The sequence below is a fragment of the Cyprinodon variegatus genome, unplaced genomic scaffold, assembly GCF_000732505.1.
Source record: "Cyprinodon variegatus isolate N-32 unplaced genomic scaffold, C_variegatus-1.0 Scaffold735, whole genome shotgun sequence".
Taxonomy (NCBI): Eukaryota; Metazoa; Chordata; class Actinopteri; order Cyprinodontiformes; family Cyprinodontidae; genus Cyprinodon; species Cyprinodon variegatus.
In genome coordinates this window covers 92999-114539 of record NW_015151188.1, presented here as the reverse complement: position 1 = coordinate 114539, position 21541 = coordinate 92999, and the positions used below count along the sequence as shown (strand labels likewise).

At 38.2% G+C, this 21541-nt stretch overlaps 1 protein-coding gene across 1 annotated transcript in view; it reads right to left on the bottom strand.

Annotated features, from left to right (window-relative positions):
* Window positions 1-21541, bottom strand: part of LOC107097932 (neurocan core protein-like) — a 211293-nt gene that overhangs the window by 104658 nt on the left and 85094 nt on the right. Inside the window, exons 3-8 of the mRNA XM_015395295.1 lie at window positions 21183-21412; window positions 20922-21090; window positions 12420-12594; window positions 10581-10708; window positions 6240-6533; window positions 3667-4500 (exon numbers count right to left, since the gene is read on the bottom strand). Coding sequence (XP_015250781.1) covers window positions 3667-4500; window positions 6240-6533; window positions 10581-10708; window positions 12420-12594; window positions 20922-21090; window positions 21183-21412 — 1830 coding nt within the window. The remainder of the gene's footprint in view (window positions 1-3666; window positions 4501-6239; window positions 6534-10580; window positions 10709-12419; window positions 12595-20921; window positions 21091-21182; window positions 21413-21541) is intronic.

The window sequence follows — 21541 nt, the reverse complement described above, 5'->3', positions numbered from 1 at the left end:
AAACTGTATTTATACCGCCTGTCATTTGTAATTTTTAAAGAGCCACTGTGTATTTTGTTCAGCTGTTTTATTTTTGTTAGTTTGAAAATGAAGGGGGAAAAAAACTTAAAATAGATGTGTTATAGGCTGCTCAAATTCATGGAAAGTTGTGGTATATATTTTTGCCCTATTAAAAAAAAAACATAATTCTGTTATATATAATGTCATTTTACTTTGGTATTAGTCAAATGGGAAAATGCTAAAACCTGCATTTGTTTCTATATTAATATATTAGGATTTGCTGGTTCTTTATCAGTTTTATCAAAAGTGATGAGTCATTGTAGAGTATCAACCTGACCCCTTCACTGATCTCATATGGTCTCTAATTTTTGATAATTTTTTTGGTTATATATTCTAAAGAAATCAAAAATCCTCAATACCAATTCTGTTCCATTGGTTTGAAAAAGGTGACATTTAAGCCATTAAACTTGTTGAATGTGTAGTGGGAAAGCAAAGCAAGATCAAAAACTTCTTTAATTGCAGGAATGCTGCGATTCACTTAACATCATGCCGGGTTTTATCGCAGACAATTCAACCAACTGATGCATCCAGAGGAAGGCACCTAAACTCAACAGCTTCCCATCACAGCACCTCTAAAGAAACATGACCTCTCTTCTCTTTACCTTCTTCTCTCCAGTTTTCTCCTTTCTCTGCTCCGTTGCTCTGGCTTTGTTTTTTTCCCCACCCTCCACAGTGATCATTAGAGGAGCTGGGCCCTTAATTGGCGGAGACGGAGATGGAGATTTGAGTGAACAGTTAATTGGATAAGCCTGTAAATAATGCATGACGACTAAAGCCTAATGCCCTGAGATGGGGTTGCCATGGGATTTCAGGTTTCACAGCGGTGAGTATTTATATTAATAAAGCCAGCAAGTGCAAGGTGAGAAAAGCAAAGCACTTATCGAATAATTCCTCCTAGCTGTCTGTGTAAAAGTGTTTGTCTTAATCTCTGTCTTCTCCTTTCAGCTGATGTCAAGGATGTGTGCTGTGTTTGCCATTACTATTAGAAGAAAGCAGCCTTCCTGAGCTGCTGGCCATGCTGCACCCTCATCCTGTGTATGTGTCTGCTAAAAACTTGGCTTGGAATTACATTCGGCACATTCCTCAGGGGGATTTTGGTGCTTTTCTAAAGTACTAACACCCATTACAGGTTTGGAAGTAGAAAGGAAGTAATACGTTTTTGTTATATGTTTTACAAACAAAAATGTGTGGTAAGCATGTTTATTTTTTCTCTTTATTATGATCCCCCTAAATAAAATACAGCGAATCAAATTATAGTTGGAGGTGAACTCATCCAAGTGTAAATTAATACTAGAATTAGGGCTAAAACAATTAATCAAATTAATAGTGATTAATTGATTATTGAAATAATCGTCAAGTATTTTAGAAACCGGTTAATCATTAACTAGAAAATGGATCCTGTAAAATATGCCTTTAGTTAACAGAGCGACCCACTTAAAGCAGTAATTATACCAACATTTTGAAAGAAACCTTTTGCATTTCGCATTTACGATAAAAAAAAAACTTTTTTCTCTGTTAAACTGCTCTATCTAGAACTCCTGAAGTGGAAGTTTTTGTTTTACCTGGTTTCATTTTGTAAAAAGTCTTCCTTAAGGAATCTCTGGCTATCTGATTATCAATCAATTAATCGTAAAAATAATAGACGGATTATTCGATTTGCAAAATAATCGTTAGTTGCAGCCCAACTTAGAATAACTACGGATCCAAGATATGAGTTGGGAAACATTAGTGAACAATTTAACTGATAAAGACCAAAGGACAAAGCGGACATGCCAGGAACAAATAGGTGGAGAAGCTAAAAGCAAGCCTGTTCATTTTACAAAGACATGGCCATCCACTTAGACTGATAGGGAAGGACGGGAGCATTAAAGCTTGTTAAAAGGACCCTGTTTCACTTGGCACTACATAAGGCTGAGCTTTTCAAGATGAATAAATCTTTTTTTTTTTTTTTTTTTTCTAAGGTCATTTAAACAGTGGTGGACGAAGTACTCAACAGTAGTATTTGACTGAAAGTATTGATACTCAAAGTCAAATCTTACTCAACTATAAGTAAAAGTTACTCAGTCAAGTACCTGCTGAAGATAAAGTATTGAAGTACTACCTTAGGAAAATACTTATGTATTCACAAGTAAATGCATTTAAAAATACTTAATTATTAAATAGTAAAATTAAAATGTTCTAATATCAGTACATCTCTTTATCATTTTAAAGAATGTTTTAACTTTCAGAAACCACCTGATGTATGTATGCATAGAACCACCTGCTACAGATTCTACACGACCTGGAAAGAACCAGCATAAAACGCTGTAAAAAGGGAAAGTGATGTTATTACTTTTTATTTAAAATCAACCACCCCCCCAAAAAAAAAAAAAAAAAAACTTGATTATCCTCACACTTTCACTGTAGAATAGAGCTTTAAGGTTGAATCTTTTACCACAGAGAAACAACAACTCTGAATTAACAACTCATCCTACTGAACAACTTGGCCACATAAAAAACAACTAACGCCTTAATAACATTTATAAAACTACAAAAAAAAATCTGCCCTAAGTTTCTCATGTGTGGAATGTCATGAAAACTCTAAAACAGTGATTTCCAAATTAAGTCTTAAGTGCTGCTGTGTCTCATGTTGAAATTGCATTTCAAGAAAGAAAAACAGCAACAGTGTGGCAGAAAGACCCTGAACAGACCATCCTCATCATAAAACATGAGGGAAGCAGCAACAGTTATTGTTATTTCTGCAGCAAGGACTGGGAAGCTGGTGATAACTTATAGGAAGATACATGGAGCAAAATACAGAGAAATACTGCAGAAATATAAAACCCATACTTTCCAGGTCTTGATTCTGTAAAACAAATAAAAACCATGTATACTATATAATGAAAAAAAACACAGACGTTTGTCGCCATTGTCTGAAAAAAGGGCCACAGTACTCCTCATGTTGTTGGTTTCTATGTATTCATTCATAAATGGGTGGAGGGGATCTCAGTCATGAGCCCTTTTTAAAATATGTCAGCTGAAATGACAAACTGTTAACCTTTCCTATCCGCACATTTCTCAATTTGAGCCCTTTTGTTCCGTGGTTCACAAAGACCTTTTTCCTTGTTTTCCTCTTTTGCTTAGATGTAATTCATTCAACGCGTTTAATCTTTTAAGCCTGATGCATCTTTAACTCTGAGGAGTAAGCTGCAGGTTTGGATGCAGGTCTGTTTTGTTTTGGACGGAGAAAATCTCATACGGCAAACAAAGCCCCGTCAGTAGGTATGACAATGGGGTATAAATAATATTCATTTCAACCTCCCCCCCACCCCCATACATACAGATTTAGCTTGTTTATGAGTACAGTTTAATTAACTTTCCTGTAATGCTTCATATAGTCCCCTTGAGGAATATATTACAAGATATTCCAGGGAAGAGAAGAGGAAGAGTATTTCAGAGGCGGAGACTCTTCCCAAACCAGCAGCATTGAAAGCATCCTGCCTCCATCTGAGGCCAAACCTTTTCTGTTCAGGACCAATTTTGCTGGAGTTGCAAATGAATCAGCTTGTTACTTCATGTTACAAGAGATTAGTGTTAGACACTTTAAAAGTAAGGATGGGTTCTCACCATTCGTAGTAGATTCCACGTCGCCATGAACGGAGCTGCTTCCTCCTCTTGCAGGTTGAGCGCTGCTGGCGATTTGCTCTCCGTTTTGGACTGACGGCACCAGTTTAATGAGAGGCACCAGCTCTTCTTCCCGCTCTGACAGCCCCTTTTCTGAACTCTGTGGTCCCGTGTTAGGAGCCCTGAGGGGAAAAGTGCCACCTCTGTGTTCTACGATGGCATTGTCCATGCTGCCCTTGTTTCCAATGGGTTTGGGAACACTTAGATTTTTGTTGAATGCCACTTCCTCAGTCTGGTTCTCTGCAGCTTTTTCCTCTGGCGCTGTGGATCTGCTCTCTGCCTTGTCAGACCCTTTGCTTCCTGCCCAAAACTTAAAAGGCCTCATGAGAGTGTTAACAAATTCAGTGAGAAGACTGTAACTTCCCTGAGGCTGGGGGGTGGAAGAGGCCAAGGGGGATGATGCTGGGGTTCCTGATTCCACATGGTTCTCTGCAGCTTCGAGGTCAGGAAAGCTAGAAGTGACGTTGCCACCTGTTTCAGCAGAACCGTCCGGATCCATCTGGCTGATTCTGGGTCCATCGTGCTTCTCATCCCAATTTTCCTCAGATTTCAAGTCAATGAAAACATGCTCCTCAGATATGTCAGATGAGTCATTGCTCTTACTAAATGAGGGGGCTCCTGTTCTATTGAAGGCGAACCTGTCAGAATGGACAGATGTTCTGACAGAGGGGTCGCTTCTCTTGGCTTCAGCAAATAAAGACGAGATGTCCAACACTTTTCTCTCAGTCTGGTCCAAACCTTTAGCCTCAGAGGCTTGAATCGCTGCTGGATGATGGGCTGCAACACACAACATTCACAGTTTCCTTCATTTTCTGTATCAGCAGCTACATAACACCTGTTATTATAATCAATACTGCAGAGAGGACAAGTCTGTAGTTCATCTGATTTTCACAACCATTTCCTATCATTTTAGACAAATGAAGATAAATACATTTTAATAAAGTTCATGCAAATAATTATTGATTTCAAAAGCTCCGGTTTCCATTTATCGTCTTACTTTACTGCACATATTTGAGTTAAATATTAATGTATATGTGCAGAGGGATCCATCCATCAAATGTTTGTTTTGACAGATTCCCAGTGGCTCAGTTTTTCATGCTGATCTTACTCACTTAGATAATTTGAGGTAATGCAAATGTTTCACTTTGGCGATGACACTTTGAAAGATGAAACCGACATTTTTCTCTGTCTATGGAAATGTCACTCTCAAATATGAAGCTGCTATATTTAGCAGTCAATGCAAGGTATAAACAATACCGAGCTAAGAAATCAGAGGTAATATTCCTCCATGTCAATATGGAGTTTAGTCAGATCAGTGTAAACCGCAAACTACAGTGCCTTGAAACTTTGTGGCATCAGAAACCTAAAATCCAAGTTATTTTGGGGGATTTAGTGCTTTAGGTCCAAACTAAGTAGCCGATAACTAAGAAAAGATGATTTTGTTTTAAGATTTTAACTATAGTGTAAATTGTGCTGTTCATTTGTATTCAGCAGTGCTGGGTCATTACTTTTTACCTCCTTCCACCACAGTTACAGCTGCAGTCTTATTGTGAACATGTATTCCAGCGTTTTACGTCTCGTGAATCAATTTTTGACAAAACAGCTCAATCCCAGTCAGGTTGCACAGATAACATATTTCAAAACCTGATTTTTCAGCATTGCCCGGTTCTCTGTCAATATCTGGTGATACTGGAGAACCTGTAAGCTCTCTTCCTTCAACTTATTTTGCAGAACGTGACCCAGAATCTCACACTTTGGAATAATTCATATCATTTTTGGATTTAAGGTCAATTTAGGCGATTCCAGCATATGACAATGTTTTAATCTAACCCTTCTTATTAAAGCTGTTTTCTGCTACAGTCCTGAGTCTTTTCAATCTTATGTTCCTATGTTAGTTCCACCCATTTTACTATTATTTTCCTGACCTCTGTCCCCCCTAAAGAAAAGCCTCCCACTTGCTGATGATCATGATGCTGTGATATGAATACAAATGAGCGACTCAAACATGCAATTGTAAAAAAAAAAAAAAAAAGGTAAACCAAGTGTCATTTTCACTCCAATTTACAATTACAATCTACTTATAGCACCAAAAACATCAATAAATAAATAAAAATATGTGTAGCTGGAAAGTGACAAAATACTGGAGAGTTTAAGACATGTAACTGCCTTTTTAAGACACTGTAACTTGCCAAACTCTTATCTGGAGCATCATAAATTCACAAGGTCAGTCAGAGTAAATGTGAAACCCAGTTCTTTGTTCTCGCCTACTCCTCTTTTCATCTGTCTTCTCATTCTGTTTCTCCTCCTCCTCTGCGCAAAAAATACCAGCTCTCAAATCCATCAGGAGGAAAACAAATGTCACAGTCTTTCTCCAAGTCCTTCATGTGTGACACACATACTTAGTGCTAATTAAAGTCAGAATGGAAAGCAACTCCCTGGACCCCACAGTTGTTGCTATGGCGATTGCAACAATGATGTTACATTGACTTTATCATACAGCAGAGAGCTCTGGGTACCTCTGTAACAGTAGGCGTCGAAATGGGCAGTGGTGTCCGGGAAGCCGGTACGGTTTGGGTTGTTGTAGATGGTCCGCACCCCTGGCTCGTCTCCACCACAGTTCTTCCGCGGTACGTTGATGGGGTAGCGGACGCTGCCGTCTGCAAGCCAACCGGGATCACACTGGTCTAGGCCAGCCTGCCAAGCCAAGTAGAGCTGCCCAACGGTGGCCAGCTGTGCTCCTAGAGAGTGGCAGTGGGTGGAGGCTGTGGAAAGGCTCAGCTTCTGTGGCACTGTGGAGTGGAACACTTCACCTGGAGATGGAGACAGAATTGGTTTGAAAGTTGATTTAGCTTTTAAAAAATGGCATAGAAGCCTTTGATAATGTGCTTTTTTGTTACTTTATCTTATCATATTGATAAGTAATGAATAAATAAAACTAGAAAGTCACTCTTAGAGCTCAGAATTCTGCCAAGCAGAACATTTAGCCCCTTATTCTGACTTAGACCTTCTGACTCTCAGAAGATCTGTATCATTACCATATTTAAACTGTGGCGCACCTCTGGTTAAAAAAAAAAAAAGTCCATAAACTCCATTTAAAGCTTCTCAGTTGATCCTGCTAACAAATCAACAACCTTCCCTTTTCGTGTGTTTTTTTCTTCAGTAAAAATGCCTTCAGACTTTTTGAGTCCGATGCTGAGGCTGTCAATAATGACTGCTGCCACCCTCTGGTTACATGAGGAACTGCTTGGGGAACCAAATATCCCTATCTCACAATTTAAAATCAATGCTGTATTAAGATTATGATCAGTATCATCAACAACATTTAATGGATTATTTCTTGGCATGAGGGACACCTCTGATAAAAATGTAATTACATCGGTCTATAAGAAGACAGACAGACAAAAGCACTCACAAACAAACTTGTCTAAAAACATCCCCTCCTTGGCGGTGGTAAATAATACATAAGTAGTATATGATTTTGCTATCATAATTTTAGGCCAAAATGTAGGATTTAGGTTTTCAAATTGTTGTTCACCAGGGTTTGTAAAAAATAACAGCTACCAATATTAGCAAAACATATTTTTTTCTACAAAAAATATTGTTATGAATCCTGAAGAAAAATAGTCAAGAAAGAAAGAACATGTTGTGCCTCTGTCGATATATAATCTCGTCTACAAAGTGTTGGGAAAAAAACAAAAAAACAACAACAACTATGGAAGAAGAAACCAGCAGAGCAACACAATAATCTATGAAACTCAAATCTGAAGGCTGAAAGTCTAGATGTTGGTGGAAAAATAAAAAGAAGTGTTGTTATAAAAGAGAAGCTCTGTTGAAATGGAAGCAAGCTAAAGTAGCATATGCAATACCTTAAACAAAAAGCTCCATTACAGAACATGACTATTAGGTTAATGAGTCTCTGAAAAACACAAGAGTGAGACCAGGTGCATGTGTTTCCCTGGTTGTACCCAAACATTTACCTGTCGCCGCTGGGATTCAGCACCAGCAATAATAGGTAAATGTAGAGAATGAATAAATATGCATACATGAATATTAAATGCAGTAATTTTGGAAGTCATTTGATGAAATATTTTACCTTTTTTTATCATATAAACTCTTGAGGTTTTTCTCCAACCTTTGCTCCTTTATCATCTCAGCATTCGGTGCATAAATATTGTGTAACTAGCTTTAGAAAACTCCTACCTTACTTTATTGAGTTTGATGACACCTGCTGCTTCAATGCCTGATGATAAGCCCACTAAATAAGCTAAACCATTGAAAAGGTCAGCGTTGTTTTAAAACCTGCTGTTATAATAATTTTGCTCTGAAGTATGGAGGAGGGCAGTAAAGAATAGCAAGCATCTAATTTCAGCCAAGCAACTAGAATCAGATCTAAGGTAGAATATGCTCTGGGTTGTTTGCTCTGGAGCTGCCTTTAAAAATTTACCCTTGAAAGTACTTTATAAAGTTTACGAAGTTGCTTAGTTCATTATTATTATTCTTTAAACTGCTCAAGCTGAAATTATACTGTTTTATGGTTTGATGGAGGAATTGCTGGAATAACCAGCTGTGCAGAATCCTGGCAGCAGGACCATAACCTGACTCCGCCAGATGGATTTGCTCCGCATATCCATCTGGAAACCTTCAGTTGAAGTAATTTTGGGAAGGGGCGAAAATACTGGTTAGCTGATTGGCCTATGTTGGTGATAGACGGGCCAAATAAACCAATAAGAATAAGATTGATGCTTTTATACAATGTTTTTTAAACCAAACATTTTTATACACTGACACTCTCCTGTTCACAAGAGATGCAGCAAGAACATGGGTTAGGATGGAAATGGTCTGATCTTTAGTTTGATCTATCCTGTCTGTTGAGAAAAAAAAATGTTTTACTACTCAAGAAAAAAAGCACCATACCCACAAAAGCACTACATTGAGGCATTGAAGTCAACTATCTTCAGTGACAGGGAGATGTAGGAAGTCATTTAAAACCAAACTCTGTTTTCAACAGAGAAATATCTACCGTACAATATTTTAGAATGACAGCTTAATTTAAACATTACAGAAGGATGTGCAGTGGAAAAGGTCAAATTTGAAAAAGTTTGCAGTATTTGAAAATCTTAGAGTCAAAGGAGGGATCCATATTCTCTATGAGACACACATGGACTGCTGTTTAAATAATGCCAGCCGTGTGAACCAGCCTGTATTTTGTTATAGAATATATGGAGAAAGTGGAGGTTTCAGTCCTAGTTTATATCATCCAAATGAATGGAGACTTTAAAGCATGTTTGCTTTACATTTCCCAGAATAATAAATCAACTTAAACCTTGGTTTTAAGCCAACAATCGTGGATTTTAGCAGCCAAAATTGTGTTTTTAGTTTTAATAGAGCTAAGTTTCTCTTTGAGGTCTAAAAGTGTTCGAAGGAATTACTTGACATCCATCCATCATTGCATGATTCAGAAAAGCTGCTGGGATTGGCAAAGCATGAAGAATGGGAATATAAGCGTAATCACACGCAGAGAAAATGGAGACACAACAAAACAGCTGCAGCAGAGGGATCATTTTCTTTTGAGAAGTTTTCCCATTTTGAATAAACTAAAAAAGAGAAATAGTTTCCACTTTTTGAACTGTAACTAATGTGCCCAAAAGCAGGAATAGATTTGGGAGTCATTTGCTGTGAACATTATAACCCAAACTACTGTTCAAAAACTGACATTTAAAAGCTTGTAGCTTAAGAAAATATGGAATTAAACAAACAAGGGGTTGATAATAAACTATCTCTCATAAAGTTTACCAATCGTGTGAAATTGTCAATTTTCATCGAAAATGTTTTATAAATCTCCCCAGAAATCCATTAGTTTGCTTAGATTTATGTCAGGGCTGCATTTGACTGTATGTTTGGACTGTATGTTCAGTTTGGAGGCAGGTCTTCATCAATTAATTTTGCTTTTGTGTTAGTTTTGTTGCGTCACCTTTGAGGTAAATTTTTCCACCTGACATTTAGTCACTGCTGGGATGATTTTAGCCTTTTGTTTCTCCTTTAGGCTCAGTCCCATCAAGCTGTTTTTTATATCTGTTGTTGTTCTTCATCCCTTTCTTTATCATATCTGCCCTCTTACTGACTCTGGTCCATGTGTGATTCCAGCTGTCCCACCTCAGTGTTACTATTGAGATGTTTTTTTCTCTACTACTATCCTTCCTCCTCATTTCAGCTCCTTGTACCTGTCATCTTTTGAAGATTGCTGTGATTCTCCAAGATGGTTCTAGTGGTTTCCTTACTGCTCTTCAATATTCCTCCTGTCCTGAAAGTCTTTGGTCTTTCTGTTCACATTAAACTCACCTAAACGTGATTTTGCCTACCTCCTGCCGCTGTTATAATCCTACACAACCATAGTATATAAATAAGAAAAATAGCTTCCATCTGTATCGGCAGCCTCACCCTCTGCTAAAATCAGGAAGTCCATGGCAAAAATTGTTAATCTGAGTTAATCATTTTCTCTTAAAGCAAGTTCATTTTTTTCTTACATTTAGCAGGTAAGTGAGACAGTTCCCCAATTGAATAATACAATTTAAATTTAAAATAAGAAAAAGCAACTGCAGTCTCTAAGTCAGTTATCTTATTTTAAGGGTAAAAATGCTCATTACATTGGCAGATAATCTTATCTTCTAGCTCAAATTAGGGGTAAATACACTTATTCTAAGATATTTTACTCACTTTCAGAATGTTCTTACAGTGTGACCACAAACTATGATCAGTGCATCTCTACTTTAAGTATGTTATAATTTCCTGCAATAAAAATCTAATGGCTTAGGAATTATTTGCTTCATTTCACTTAAATTAATGATTTAAACTCCTACCTGGAAGCTTCTTTGCAAAGCAGTAGACATCAAACAGCTCTTCAGGAGCCCTATTGCCATAGTTACGAACACCAGGTGAGTCCTCCCGATCACCATAGCAGCCTGGTCGAGGTGACTGGATTGGGTACCTGCAGAGCAAACCAAGTAGTAGGAACAAACACAGAGAGAGTTAAAGAAGAAAGAGCAAGATTTATGTGGCTTGGCCATACAAAAGAAAGCAGCCGCGGATAGACCTAGCTCCTAGGGAGGGGTCCAAGCTCCCAAGTAGAAGATGAAAACCCAGCAACACTTTTATCATTTCCTACTCTGAATATAGTACGTTTAAAGATATCTTCAAAAAAAGGAATAAAAAACTTCCCCTCATATCTACACACAACAGTAACACCATTGCAAAAATGAAAGTAAAATCTATGCCTCACAAAAGCAGGCTGAATTAATGATGCCTTTAGGTTTTATTTAGAATTTTTTTTTTTTTTAAGTTTCTTGACATATATGTAAGCCAAAAAAAAAAAAAACTGTGAATGATTTTGTGGGGCAGGAGCAGAGAAAGATGAAAGAAGGGTTGAGAAGTCATTAAGAGGTCAGTAAAATCCAGAGTTCCTTTAATGACTCTGTATTCCTGAAGAGCAGAGACAGCAATCTTTATTAGAGTCTCACCTTTGCAATCATTCCTCAAGAGCATCGGCTCTATTAGGAGGAGGAGGAGGCACACAAAATAAGCTGATTAATATATTGCAATTGGCATTCAGGGACTTGGAAAATAAATGCATATTGGCAAATATACAGCACACACCAACGTCCACAAGGCCATAAACTATATTCTCCAGGATAAAAACAAAGACACAATCTAAAAGTGAAGCAATACAGCCATGTTCTGTTGTGGCTTTTGCTGCATTTCTTCTGTTCATGGTTGGAGAAATAACAATGGGTTTCTCTGTGTTTTTCTCTTTGAATTAATTGGACACTTCCCTCTTGGCTGATATGCCATCAGAACATCTTGAATCTGGACCAATTAGAGAGTGAACGCAGCAAGGATGCAGGACAGAAAGAGGAAAAAAAAATACTAGGAGAATAAAGAAATGTCACTGCAAATATCTGAAAAAGCTGTCAGGAACACAACAAGCAGCATGTCTACCATCTTAAGGATGTAGATATAGAAAATGAGACGACGTATTACTGGACGTTTTTGGGGCTTATTGAAAGAAATACAAAATAAGTCCTGTACAAGGCTCCTGAAAGGCAGCTCTGAGGGTGAAGACACAGTAAACTCAGTTTCACTCATCAGACTACCAATGAGTTTAATTTAAAATTCAAATAACAAGATTTAAGTATTTTTAATTACCTTTCTGTATAGGGTCTGTGTAGGGTTCTTTATTCTGCTGCTTGATTTTCAAAAAAGACTGATCTTATCTGGCTAAGATTTTAACAGCAGGGGAAATAGCAGAGAAAGAAAGCAGCTGCAGTGAGTTTTAGGGGGAAAATAAAACTACGTTCCACAATATGCAGTTTATAATTTGCTGCCTTCATCATTTAAACCTAGAGGCCAATCAGGGTTTTTCTTTCAGCCATTTTGTTTCTTCCTGTTCTGTTTCCAAAACATGTGGTAAATAATATATATTTAAAATATATATTTCATTGCAGTATTGATATAAATTGGTATAAATAATAAGACAGTATTTATATAGTATTTATCTGGAACATCCATCCTTTTTCGATAGAAGTTTTCAGATATGCATTGACCCAATTTATCTGTCTTTCCAGACACAAAGACTTAAAATGTTTTCCATACTTTTCGAGTTCCATGCTGCATTAAAAACATATGCTAGGGTTTTTCCTCACCGTACGGTCTGGTCTGCGAGCCAGCCGGCATCACAGTTCTCGTATCCATCAGCAAAGGTTGCTTGCAACTGACCAGGTGTTGCGATAACAGCTGAGTTCTCTAGGCACACCCTTTTGGCATCAGCAAAGGACAAGGCATACCGGTCATGAGGGGCACGATAGTGGAACACCACGCCTGAGAAAAAAACAGCAAAAACAGAAATAAGGTTATTAAGAGAAGTAGGGAAGCTGATCCAGGACATCACAATATAAATTTACAGCCTGAACAGCAAGTATATATATGCATGTAGTAGATGCTCAGAGGAGAACAACGAAGCCCTCCAGACACAGTGATTATGTGCTGACATTGTTCCATCTGTGCAGGACAAACCTACAGTGCTCGGGTTCAGCAACCCAAGTGTACTGAACATGTCTATGATTTGCATCAGATCATCCACTGGCTGATTAAAAAAAGAGATGTTGCCCTTGGATACAGTCTATGACAAATAGTGGAGGTGTTTATCTTCCTGCTTTAGCAGTGCACACAATGCCACCCTGCTTAATTCTGCCTGCCTCTCAAGCAAAGAAACAGAGTGACAGTGTTTTTAAAATGGATTGGCAACCCCATTCAGGGTGTTAAAAAAAAACCTGGCTCAGATACAGCTGGAAATAGTCACCAATGACACTGCTAGAACATGGATGGATAGATGGATTCCATTCAGCTAAAATGTTTATTGAATTCAGGGATTAAAGCAAAAAAAATCCTGAGCCTGAACTTTTTCAACACAGGCAAGTAACTCATATATATAGTTAGGTTAATTGGCTTCTCTAAATTCTCCTTAGGTGTGAGTGTGTGCGTGACTGCTTGTTTGTTCTGCGTATCTCTGTTGCCCTGCAATGGACTGGAGACCTGTCCAGCGCGTACCCGCCTCTCGCCCGTAGACAGCTAGAGATAGGCACCAGCACCCATCGCGACCCAAATTGGGACAAGCGTGTCAGATAATGAATGGATGGATGGAAATATATGTATATATATATATATATATATATACTGTATATATATATATATATATATATATATATATATAAAATGGCTGAAAACAACATTGTCCCCGTTTCCCATTTTAATTTTCATATATACATTATATATATACACAAATTGAAAAACCTTTTTTTCTACATAATAATAACTATAAAATGAAATGGCCTCCAGTTGTTTATACTGTATCCTGGGCAGATGCAGTGCATTGGGTAGCCTCCAGCAGCCTGTGTTAAAATCTGTGTCTCTATTAAAAAAGTTACATCAGGTTTTATATTCAGATTAAATTACAACCATTAAAAACCATCTATAAATCTGGATCATTCTCATGAGAAGCTTGAAGCAGCCACACCAAAAATACATGTTTTGTCTTTACACGTATAGATGCTCTCAGGGCATAAAAGGAATCTGTCCTTTAATAAGGTTATAGTGAAACCTAATAGGAATATTTTTTCACAATCCTTAATCTATTTTCTATTCATTTGTTCATAGATACAGCGGTGCTTTTCGTTTAAAAAAAAACTGTTATTAATTTCATCCCTGTTACAAAAAATCCACAACAAAAAGAAAATATTTGGGCAGAAGCTGCACATATGCTGGATGCTGATGAGGATTTTTTAAATATTTCATATGAAATTAAGCGTTAATTTCCGCGTATTTTGCTCCTATAAACTTAATAATAATAGAGCACATGCTCTCCTCGAGCTCCGAGGAAGTTGGAATGGAGAAAGACGGAAGGACCAGCAGAGGGTGTAAGCTTTCCTTTGCACAGGCGGTCTGGAGCTGAGCTGGGCAGTGACAGAGGATGTGGGATTTCGGGGTGTAGCTGCATCCAGCCAGCTTTGATAGCTTCCTCGTCTGCTCTTTCTACTATAAGAGTTTATATGCAACATTTTCCCCCTAATTCATAAAATGGTAAAATCAGGGACATTTCCAGGGACAGCTTTAGACAGGGACAGGTGGTCCAAATCGGGGACTGTCCCCGGCAATTGGGGACGTCTAGTCACCGGAATTTTTATGTCCCAGATTAGATAGCCAGTATCATGCTAGCTGGTGCGCTTCTGGCTGTAAACATGCTACCGTAATTCTCTATGACTGTCTGAAAAAGCATGATTCCATTTAGGACGAAAAGCGCTGTTGTGTCAATTTAAATTAACGATAGCACTAAAGGCTTGGTGCACAAAATGAGCAGGAGTGTTTTGAACAGAGTGTAAGCAGAAATGACTCTGACTCTGCAGAGTCTGGCTATTCAGGTCATTCAGCTTTATGGAGTATAAACCATCTCACATTTGGTCCCTACTTTCAGCCTCCATCGCCTTTAAGGACTGAGATGCTAGTTTAATTGCTAAAATGCAGGAGAGTCAAATAAGTTTCCTTTTAATAAAGGAAACCTGTTCCAATTCCAATGTCCAGCACCTCAGGTCTATTTTTACCCTCAGCATCTCTGCACATCCTGACAGTCTCTACGGGGAAGAGCAGAGAGGCACCATATGTGTCTGAATAATGCCCTCATGAAAGAATGGTGAGTAGCTGGTATTCTTAAGTATATTAGGTCATAACTCATAAACAAACCTCAGACAGGCTCTGCTGAAATAATAAAATTCTCTTTGTAAAGCTTTCACACCTTTGTGACAATTAGGAGAAATGTATTGATACAAAGACTTTGTCTTCAGACCTCGGCAGGAAACATAGCGCTTAATTTTGAGCAAAGAACAGGGCTGTTTCCTCCCCAGGCCTGAAACTTGTGGTGGAGTGGAGATAGATGAAGATGGTCAGTCTGTAGACTGCTGGTTAGTGAGATGGTCTGCTCAGCTTTATCGGGAGATCCAGTGAATTGCGTGAGCTGATACTAGAGCTTCACTTAGGGACCTGGAAGATGAAAGTCCAGTTGGATAACACAGGTTGAGAGAACCTGTCGATGATGAGCAAGCATGAAGTGACAGTGGAGGGGAAAAACTCCCCGTTGGGAAGAAACCTCTGGCAGAGCTAGGGTCAAAATGGCGGTCTTCTTCCAGACCGGTTGAGATGAGACAGGGAACACAACAAGAGTCTGGGAGGAATGACACTCTGATGAAGCTTTAGCTACAATGGTGGAGGAGGGGATGGAGATGGGTTGAATTGGTGTCATCTGAATGAAGTCACAGCGCATCGGCCGCCTGCGCACGGAGCAGAAAGGTGCGGATCAGAGGCCTTTTAAACTGATTGATTAATCGATTAATAATCGGATAGCCAAAAGTTCCTTAAAGAAGATTCTTTTTTTGCTAAATTAAACCAGGAGTAATTGAAATTTGAGTAGTTCTGGATAGAGTATATTGACAGACTAAAACTTTCTTTTTATCTTAAATGCAAAATTTATTTTATTTATTTTATTTTTTTACAATTTTGATATAATCATTGCCATTGCTTTCTAAACAGGTTGGTATGTCAGCTAAAGGCATGTTTTACAGTCTCTATACTCCATTTAATGATTAATCATTTACTACATTTTTTGATTATTATTTCAATAATCCATTAATCATTATCAATCTGATTAATTGCTGAAGCCCTATTTGGAGCAAATACACACTTCATCTAAAAGGTGAGTCAGCTTTTCTGGAAAAAAAACTTCAGGTGGATTTGGTAAAAAGTGTGGATGAATATGTTGGACAGCTCCTCAAACACAATATTGACAATAGTTTTAGGAACTATGAGGCTGTTGCATCTATTTATCTTCCAAAAGCACTGGGAACTGTTTTACACTCCATTGATGTTATTTGATAAACAATATTTGAATCATAAGGTCAGATCAAAACAGGTAAAATAAACCTAACATAAAATGAAACTTATTCCCTGGCCATTCCAGTACTCAGACCTATATAAACTGTCTGAGAGATTAGCTGAGTAAAAGAGAAGACAAAATGAAGACAACCGGGACAACTTTAACAAAGTAAAGTTATGACTCTTTTTTTAATATAAGGATAATTAAATTAGTTGGATGTTTTTCCCAATTTTTACAAGAATTACAAATTATTGTTGAACGTAGTGTAAATATTAAGATTATACCATAGTGTGCAACATGTGCTCTCTATCTGGAAAAAAATAGCAGATATTCTGAAAATATTTCAGTTATGTAATTTCTGCTTCTTACTTATGTTAGTTGCATGCAGCTCCTTGCAGCTCTGAAATGGATAAGTCTTGTTAAGAGAATGTGTGAATAATTAATTCCAATTTCTTTTTTACAATCTTCAGGGCTGAAACACCCTCCGGCACTATGATGACATGTCATATATGTGCAGTATTCATGTAGCTGTTGAGCAGCATCCAAGAAAAAAAAAAAGGTTTATCTTATGAGAACGCAGGAGAAGGGAGAATGGAGCTGGAAGGAGGAGGTTGCATCAATCAGAAAGATATTTAGGATGAGTTTGCAGAAGAAGACAGTGAACCTTAAGAAAAGCACCTCTCTCAGTTTGCAGTTTTATGGAATGATACAGTCAAGCAGTAATGACACTTGCAGATGAACAGGTTGATTACTTTGTAGAATTAGCTGGAATAACCGAAAGCTGCTCTAGAGCAACAATACCAATAAAGACTCAACTCCAGAACTGGTTGCTCCACCCTGACTTCATGATCCGTTTCTTTTATAGTAAATAGCACTGCCGGACCAAGAGTAGCAGTGCCTCAAACGCTTATTTGTTGGGATCATGCTTGATTAAGAAAGAGCTACTTCAGAGGCAAAAATAGACCCAATTCATCAGAGAAAAATATAGCTCAATAGAAATTCGATAGAAAACATCAGGCTGTTACTTTAGGCTGCACTAATTCCCATTTGGACAATAGGCAAAGCGAAGATGATGTTCATGTTAAACAGTGGCCACTGCAGCATCCTTTGCCGCTGATGTTAATCATATCAATGCAAGCATATTTCGTTTCACGAGACAATGTGGTAATTATAACAGCTTGCCACTAAACACAGTGAGAGATCCGGACAAAGTGCAGCAACAGCTTTGAAGCTTGAACACTTAAACACAGTCTTTGAAATCATCCAAGAGGGTGATTGGTCATTTGTTACCAAATACCAATATTTCTAAGTGCAACACAAAGCTAAAGGTGTAACATGGATCACTGCATTTCAGCCTTATTGGTTTCAGAACATAACTGGCTCTTTGCAATAACATTTAATGCATCCTAGTGCCCTTCACCTTTCTTCATCATCATACATTCAGCAGTGACAGTAATTGACCCTGGCTGTAATTGCTGCGTTAGCAAGACATGGAAAACAGAATTATTATTATTCATAGTTGCAGACCTTGAAAACAAAGTGTTAACAGCTCACAGCCACTGAGTGGAGCAGAGATTCTAACGTTTAATTTTCTGTTGTGTAAATTACAAACGACACCAATAAAAATACTCAGGCCTAATCTACTTAAGGATTATGAAAGAAAACAAATTAGAAACCTGATTGCATGCAAAAATCTAATAATTGCACTAAAATCAGCACACATCTTCTTTAAATCAGCAAACATTGCTTACTAAAGATAGTCCTATCGATCAAGCTGCTGCGAATGAGTATATTCTGATTATTTTTCAAAGAAAATCTCATAAACATGGGATCAAACACCCTCTGATCCTCCAATTACTCTGTGCTGCATGAGGATGAAAAACTCATTCTTGTCCCTGAGTTTGACAGAAGCTTTAGTTTTTGGTTTAATCAACAACTGAAGTTGTAAGATACATACTCAAAATATGAAAAATTTCAGAATTTAAGGCGAAGTGTGTGTCAGATGACTTCACTCATTTGTGTCAATGTTCATCATAAACAATCACCCAACAGAGCGAAACGTACATATATTTAAAATGGACAACTTGGACTAATGGTAACAAGTAGGTGGAAAAGACAATTATGACCTTTAAGATTTCCATTTGTGGTTTGTTTTCATTTCACTGTTAGTCTGAGTTTTTTTTTATCCTAATCATTTTGACAAGGTTTCTTTTAGCGCATTGTTTTCCATTCACTTCCTTTTTTCTTTTAAACACCTGCTCCTGACAGGCTGTGTCACTTTTGGCCTGTAGGGGAATCTTCAGTTTGCACTTAGTTAGTCAGTTTTCTTTATTCCAGTGTCCCTAAAATAATTCATGTTTTGGATTTTTTTTTTTTTGGTCATTTTTCATCAGTTGATTCTTGGATTCTTGGAGCAACAGCTAAAAAACATCTGATAATTATCAGCCTCATGTCATGGTTCTCCCCTTTGGCTGATTAGAGTTTTTAGTTTTCGTTATGTAAATAATTCTGTTTTGTTGATCCTTTGTTCATTTTGTAATTTGTGTTATGTTTAGGCAGTCTTTACCTTACCAGCTTGTTTTGTTTGTTTGACCGCCATTGTGGAAAACAACTCATGAAGATGGACAAGCTAGCAGAGCGAGAACCCCATGTGCTCATGTCCCTCTGTTGTCACACAAACTTGCCTCTTGCGTTTTTCTACTTCCTCACCGCCTCGACCGTATCTGGACCCACAGCTGGTCCCTCTTGCGTTGTGGCGTGGAATACCATAGCACAGACTAGAGTCCTGCAACTGGTCGGGTACCCGCGGGTCGCCGACGGGTCACCCGCCAAAATGCTCTTTTGCGGGTGAAAAATACATAAATAAAAATAAACGGGCAGGTAGTTGGTGATTTTTTTTTTATGCGTGTGTGTTGTTATGGACATCAGAAATGTTATATTAATCAGGCACTGGGGTCACCCTTGTTGTAGCTTAAAGCCCTGCCAGCAGTGTGGGCCTCCCTCCAAAAAGGCCACAGTCAGTGCATACATGTCTGCTGCAGTGTTAATGGCGCTGTTCTGCAGCGCAGCGTACTATAGCCTATTACTTGATGTGTTAGCGGGTCGGGTTTGCGGGTTAAATATAAACGGGTCGGGTTCAGATTTGAATTGAAGATATCCACGGGTGACGGGTCGGGTTCGGTAGTCATTCTAACGGGTTCGGGCGGGTGCTGGTTGGTAAAACTCGACCCGTGCAGGACTCTAGCACAGACCACGTTTCAAAATTAGGCATAAATCAAAAATATCTGCGTCATACTTGCGACAAGCTCACTGCAACACACTGCTGCAGGAGTATAACCAGCTCTTTACTCATCTCTGCATTTTACCTATACTTCTGGTTATTTGAAGTTTTATTTTTTTTATTTCTTTAATTTTTTTGTCAGAAAGTCCATGGACTATATTCCTATATTTAGAGGTTTTATTTACAAGGACTTCCCTACCTCATGCCTATGATTGCTTCTTGCTATGTTGCCTTGCCTGTGTCTTCTTGAAGGATGAGTATATATTATGAGGTCAGACTCTGTGATGTTATTACTAATCACCAAAGAGTTTATATTTTTAGGAGAATCTGTCTGTCTCTGTACAGGATAACTTGAACAGTTATGGACAGATTTGAATGATATCTATCAGAGTTGTCTCTCATGCCAAAGGGTTTTGGTGATGATGCAGACGATAATTAGGATACAGGAATTTTTGAAAACATTCTCTATCATTGTGAGCTAGAGATTAGTGCTGTCACGATTAGTCGATAAAGTAATCAACAATGAAAATTTGTTGACGGATATTTTTCAATGAGAATTTTTTTGTCTGCCTGTTTATTGCCTTTTTGTTTTTGTCTAAACAAATGGCTCATCTAACTTCAGGTACTTCATGGTGGTTCTGGTTTTGAGTGTGACAGGAAAATGGCAGCGGCGGTTGAGTCTGAATCGAGGACGGAGGCATCTGCGAGAAGTATCCAAATTACCAAATTAATGGCAATACTTTTGTGCAGCTGGTGATACAGTGGTTTGCATACTCTGTAATTGTTTGTTGGCTTATCACAGGAGTACAACCGTGATGCACGAGCACCTTAAAAGGAAACATACAGGATTTGTTGAGGATGCTTCTGAAAAGGAAAGACACGGTAAGTAACATTCTGTTTATTGTTAAATGCCTAGTTAGCATGTGCTCTTTAAAAATCTTGTGAAGTACGATGATCGACTGTCTTTGGATGTTAAGCAGGCCCACTCTACTCTTTTGTAAAGTTTTGATAAACACACTGAATAACGCAATGCCCTCGCATTTATAGTAATAATTCTGCTTTTGAAGCCAGACTCGAGACAGAAGGTTTATCGAATGAGCACACACACACAATTAAAATCAAATTTTATTTTATCATTTTTTTTTTTTTTTTACTTGGCGTCACCATCTCGGACAACCCCCCAACAGTGAGGATTTTTTATGAAATTAGTGGTGAAGATTAGTAGACTAATGGAAAAAAAATGTTGAAAGATTAGTCGTTAGAAAATTTGTTGTTGTGGCAGCTCTAATATGGCTATCCCTTCCTTTTACCTTCATATGGAAAGACTAGAATGATCAACTTTGATTGATGAAAGAAGTTTGCAATTTTAGTTGCCAACTTCTTTTTATTTTAACCACATTATAGTAAGGATGTATGTACAACAGTCTGAATGTGTGTTTTATTTACCTGTGACCTCCAAGGGAACAGTGTCCTGCTCATCATTGATACCAACGACAACTTCACAGCGATAAAGGCCAGAGTCGCTGGAACGCAAGCCAGTTAGCGCAAGACTGGCATTGTAGCGGTTCTTACTGTATCCAGGCAGCGATACACGACCCTGGAAGGCCTTTTTTACCTGAAAATGTGGAAAAAAGGATGCTGGTAACAGTATATTGAGACAGTTAAAACCCAACGGAGTGATTCATATTTTACTTGTAATAAATGTACCTTGACCAAATTGTCTTTGGCCACCAGGACCGACTGCTCCTTTTGCAGGCCATCTGAGCCTCTTTGACCCCAAACCTTGGTCCATTTGATCCTGGGAGGTTCCTGGAATGAGCTCGCACTTGGACGAAGGGTGAAGAGGCAGGGAAGCAGCACTGTTTTAGACAGCTCTTCAGTAATGGTCTGGTGAGTCACCTTCCGCATATTCACCACAGTGTCAGCATTGGTTAAACCTGAGGAGAGCAGAGGTAAAAGGAAAGAGAGAAGAAAAGAGATAAATCGATCCACTCTTGTAAATGCAGCCACTGGATGTTATTTCTCCACTACTGTGAAAAGGTTTTAGTTAATTAATTCCTGGGGAT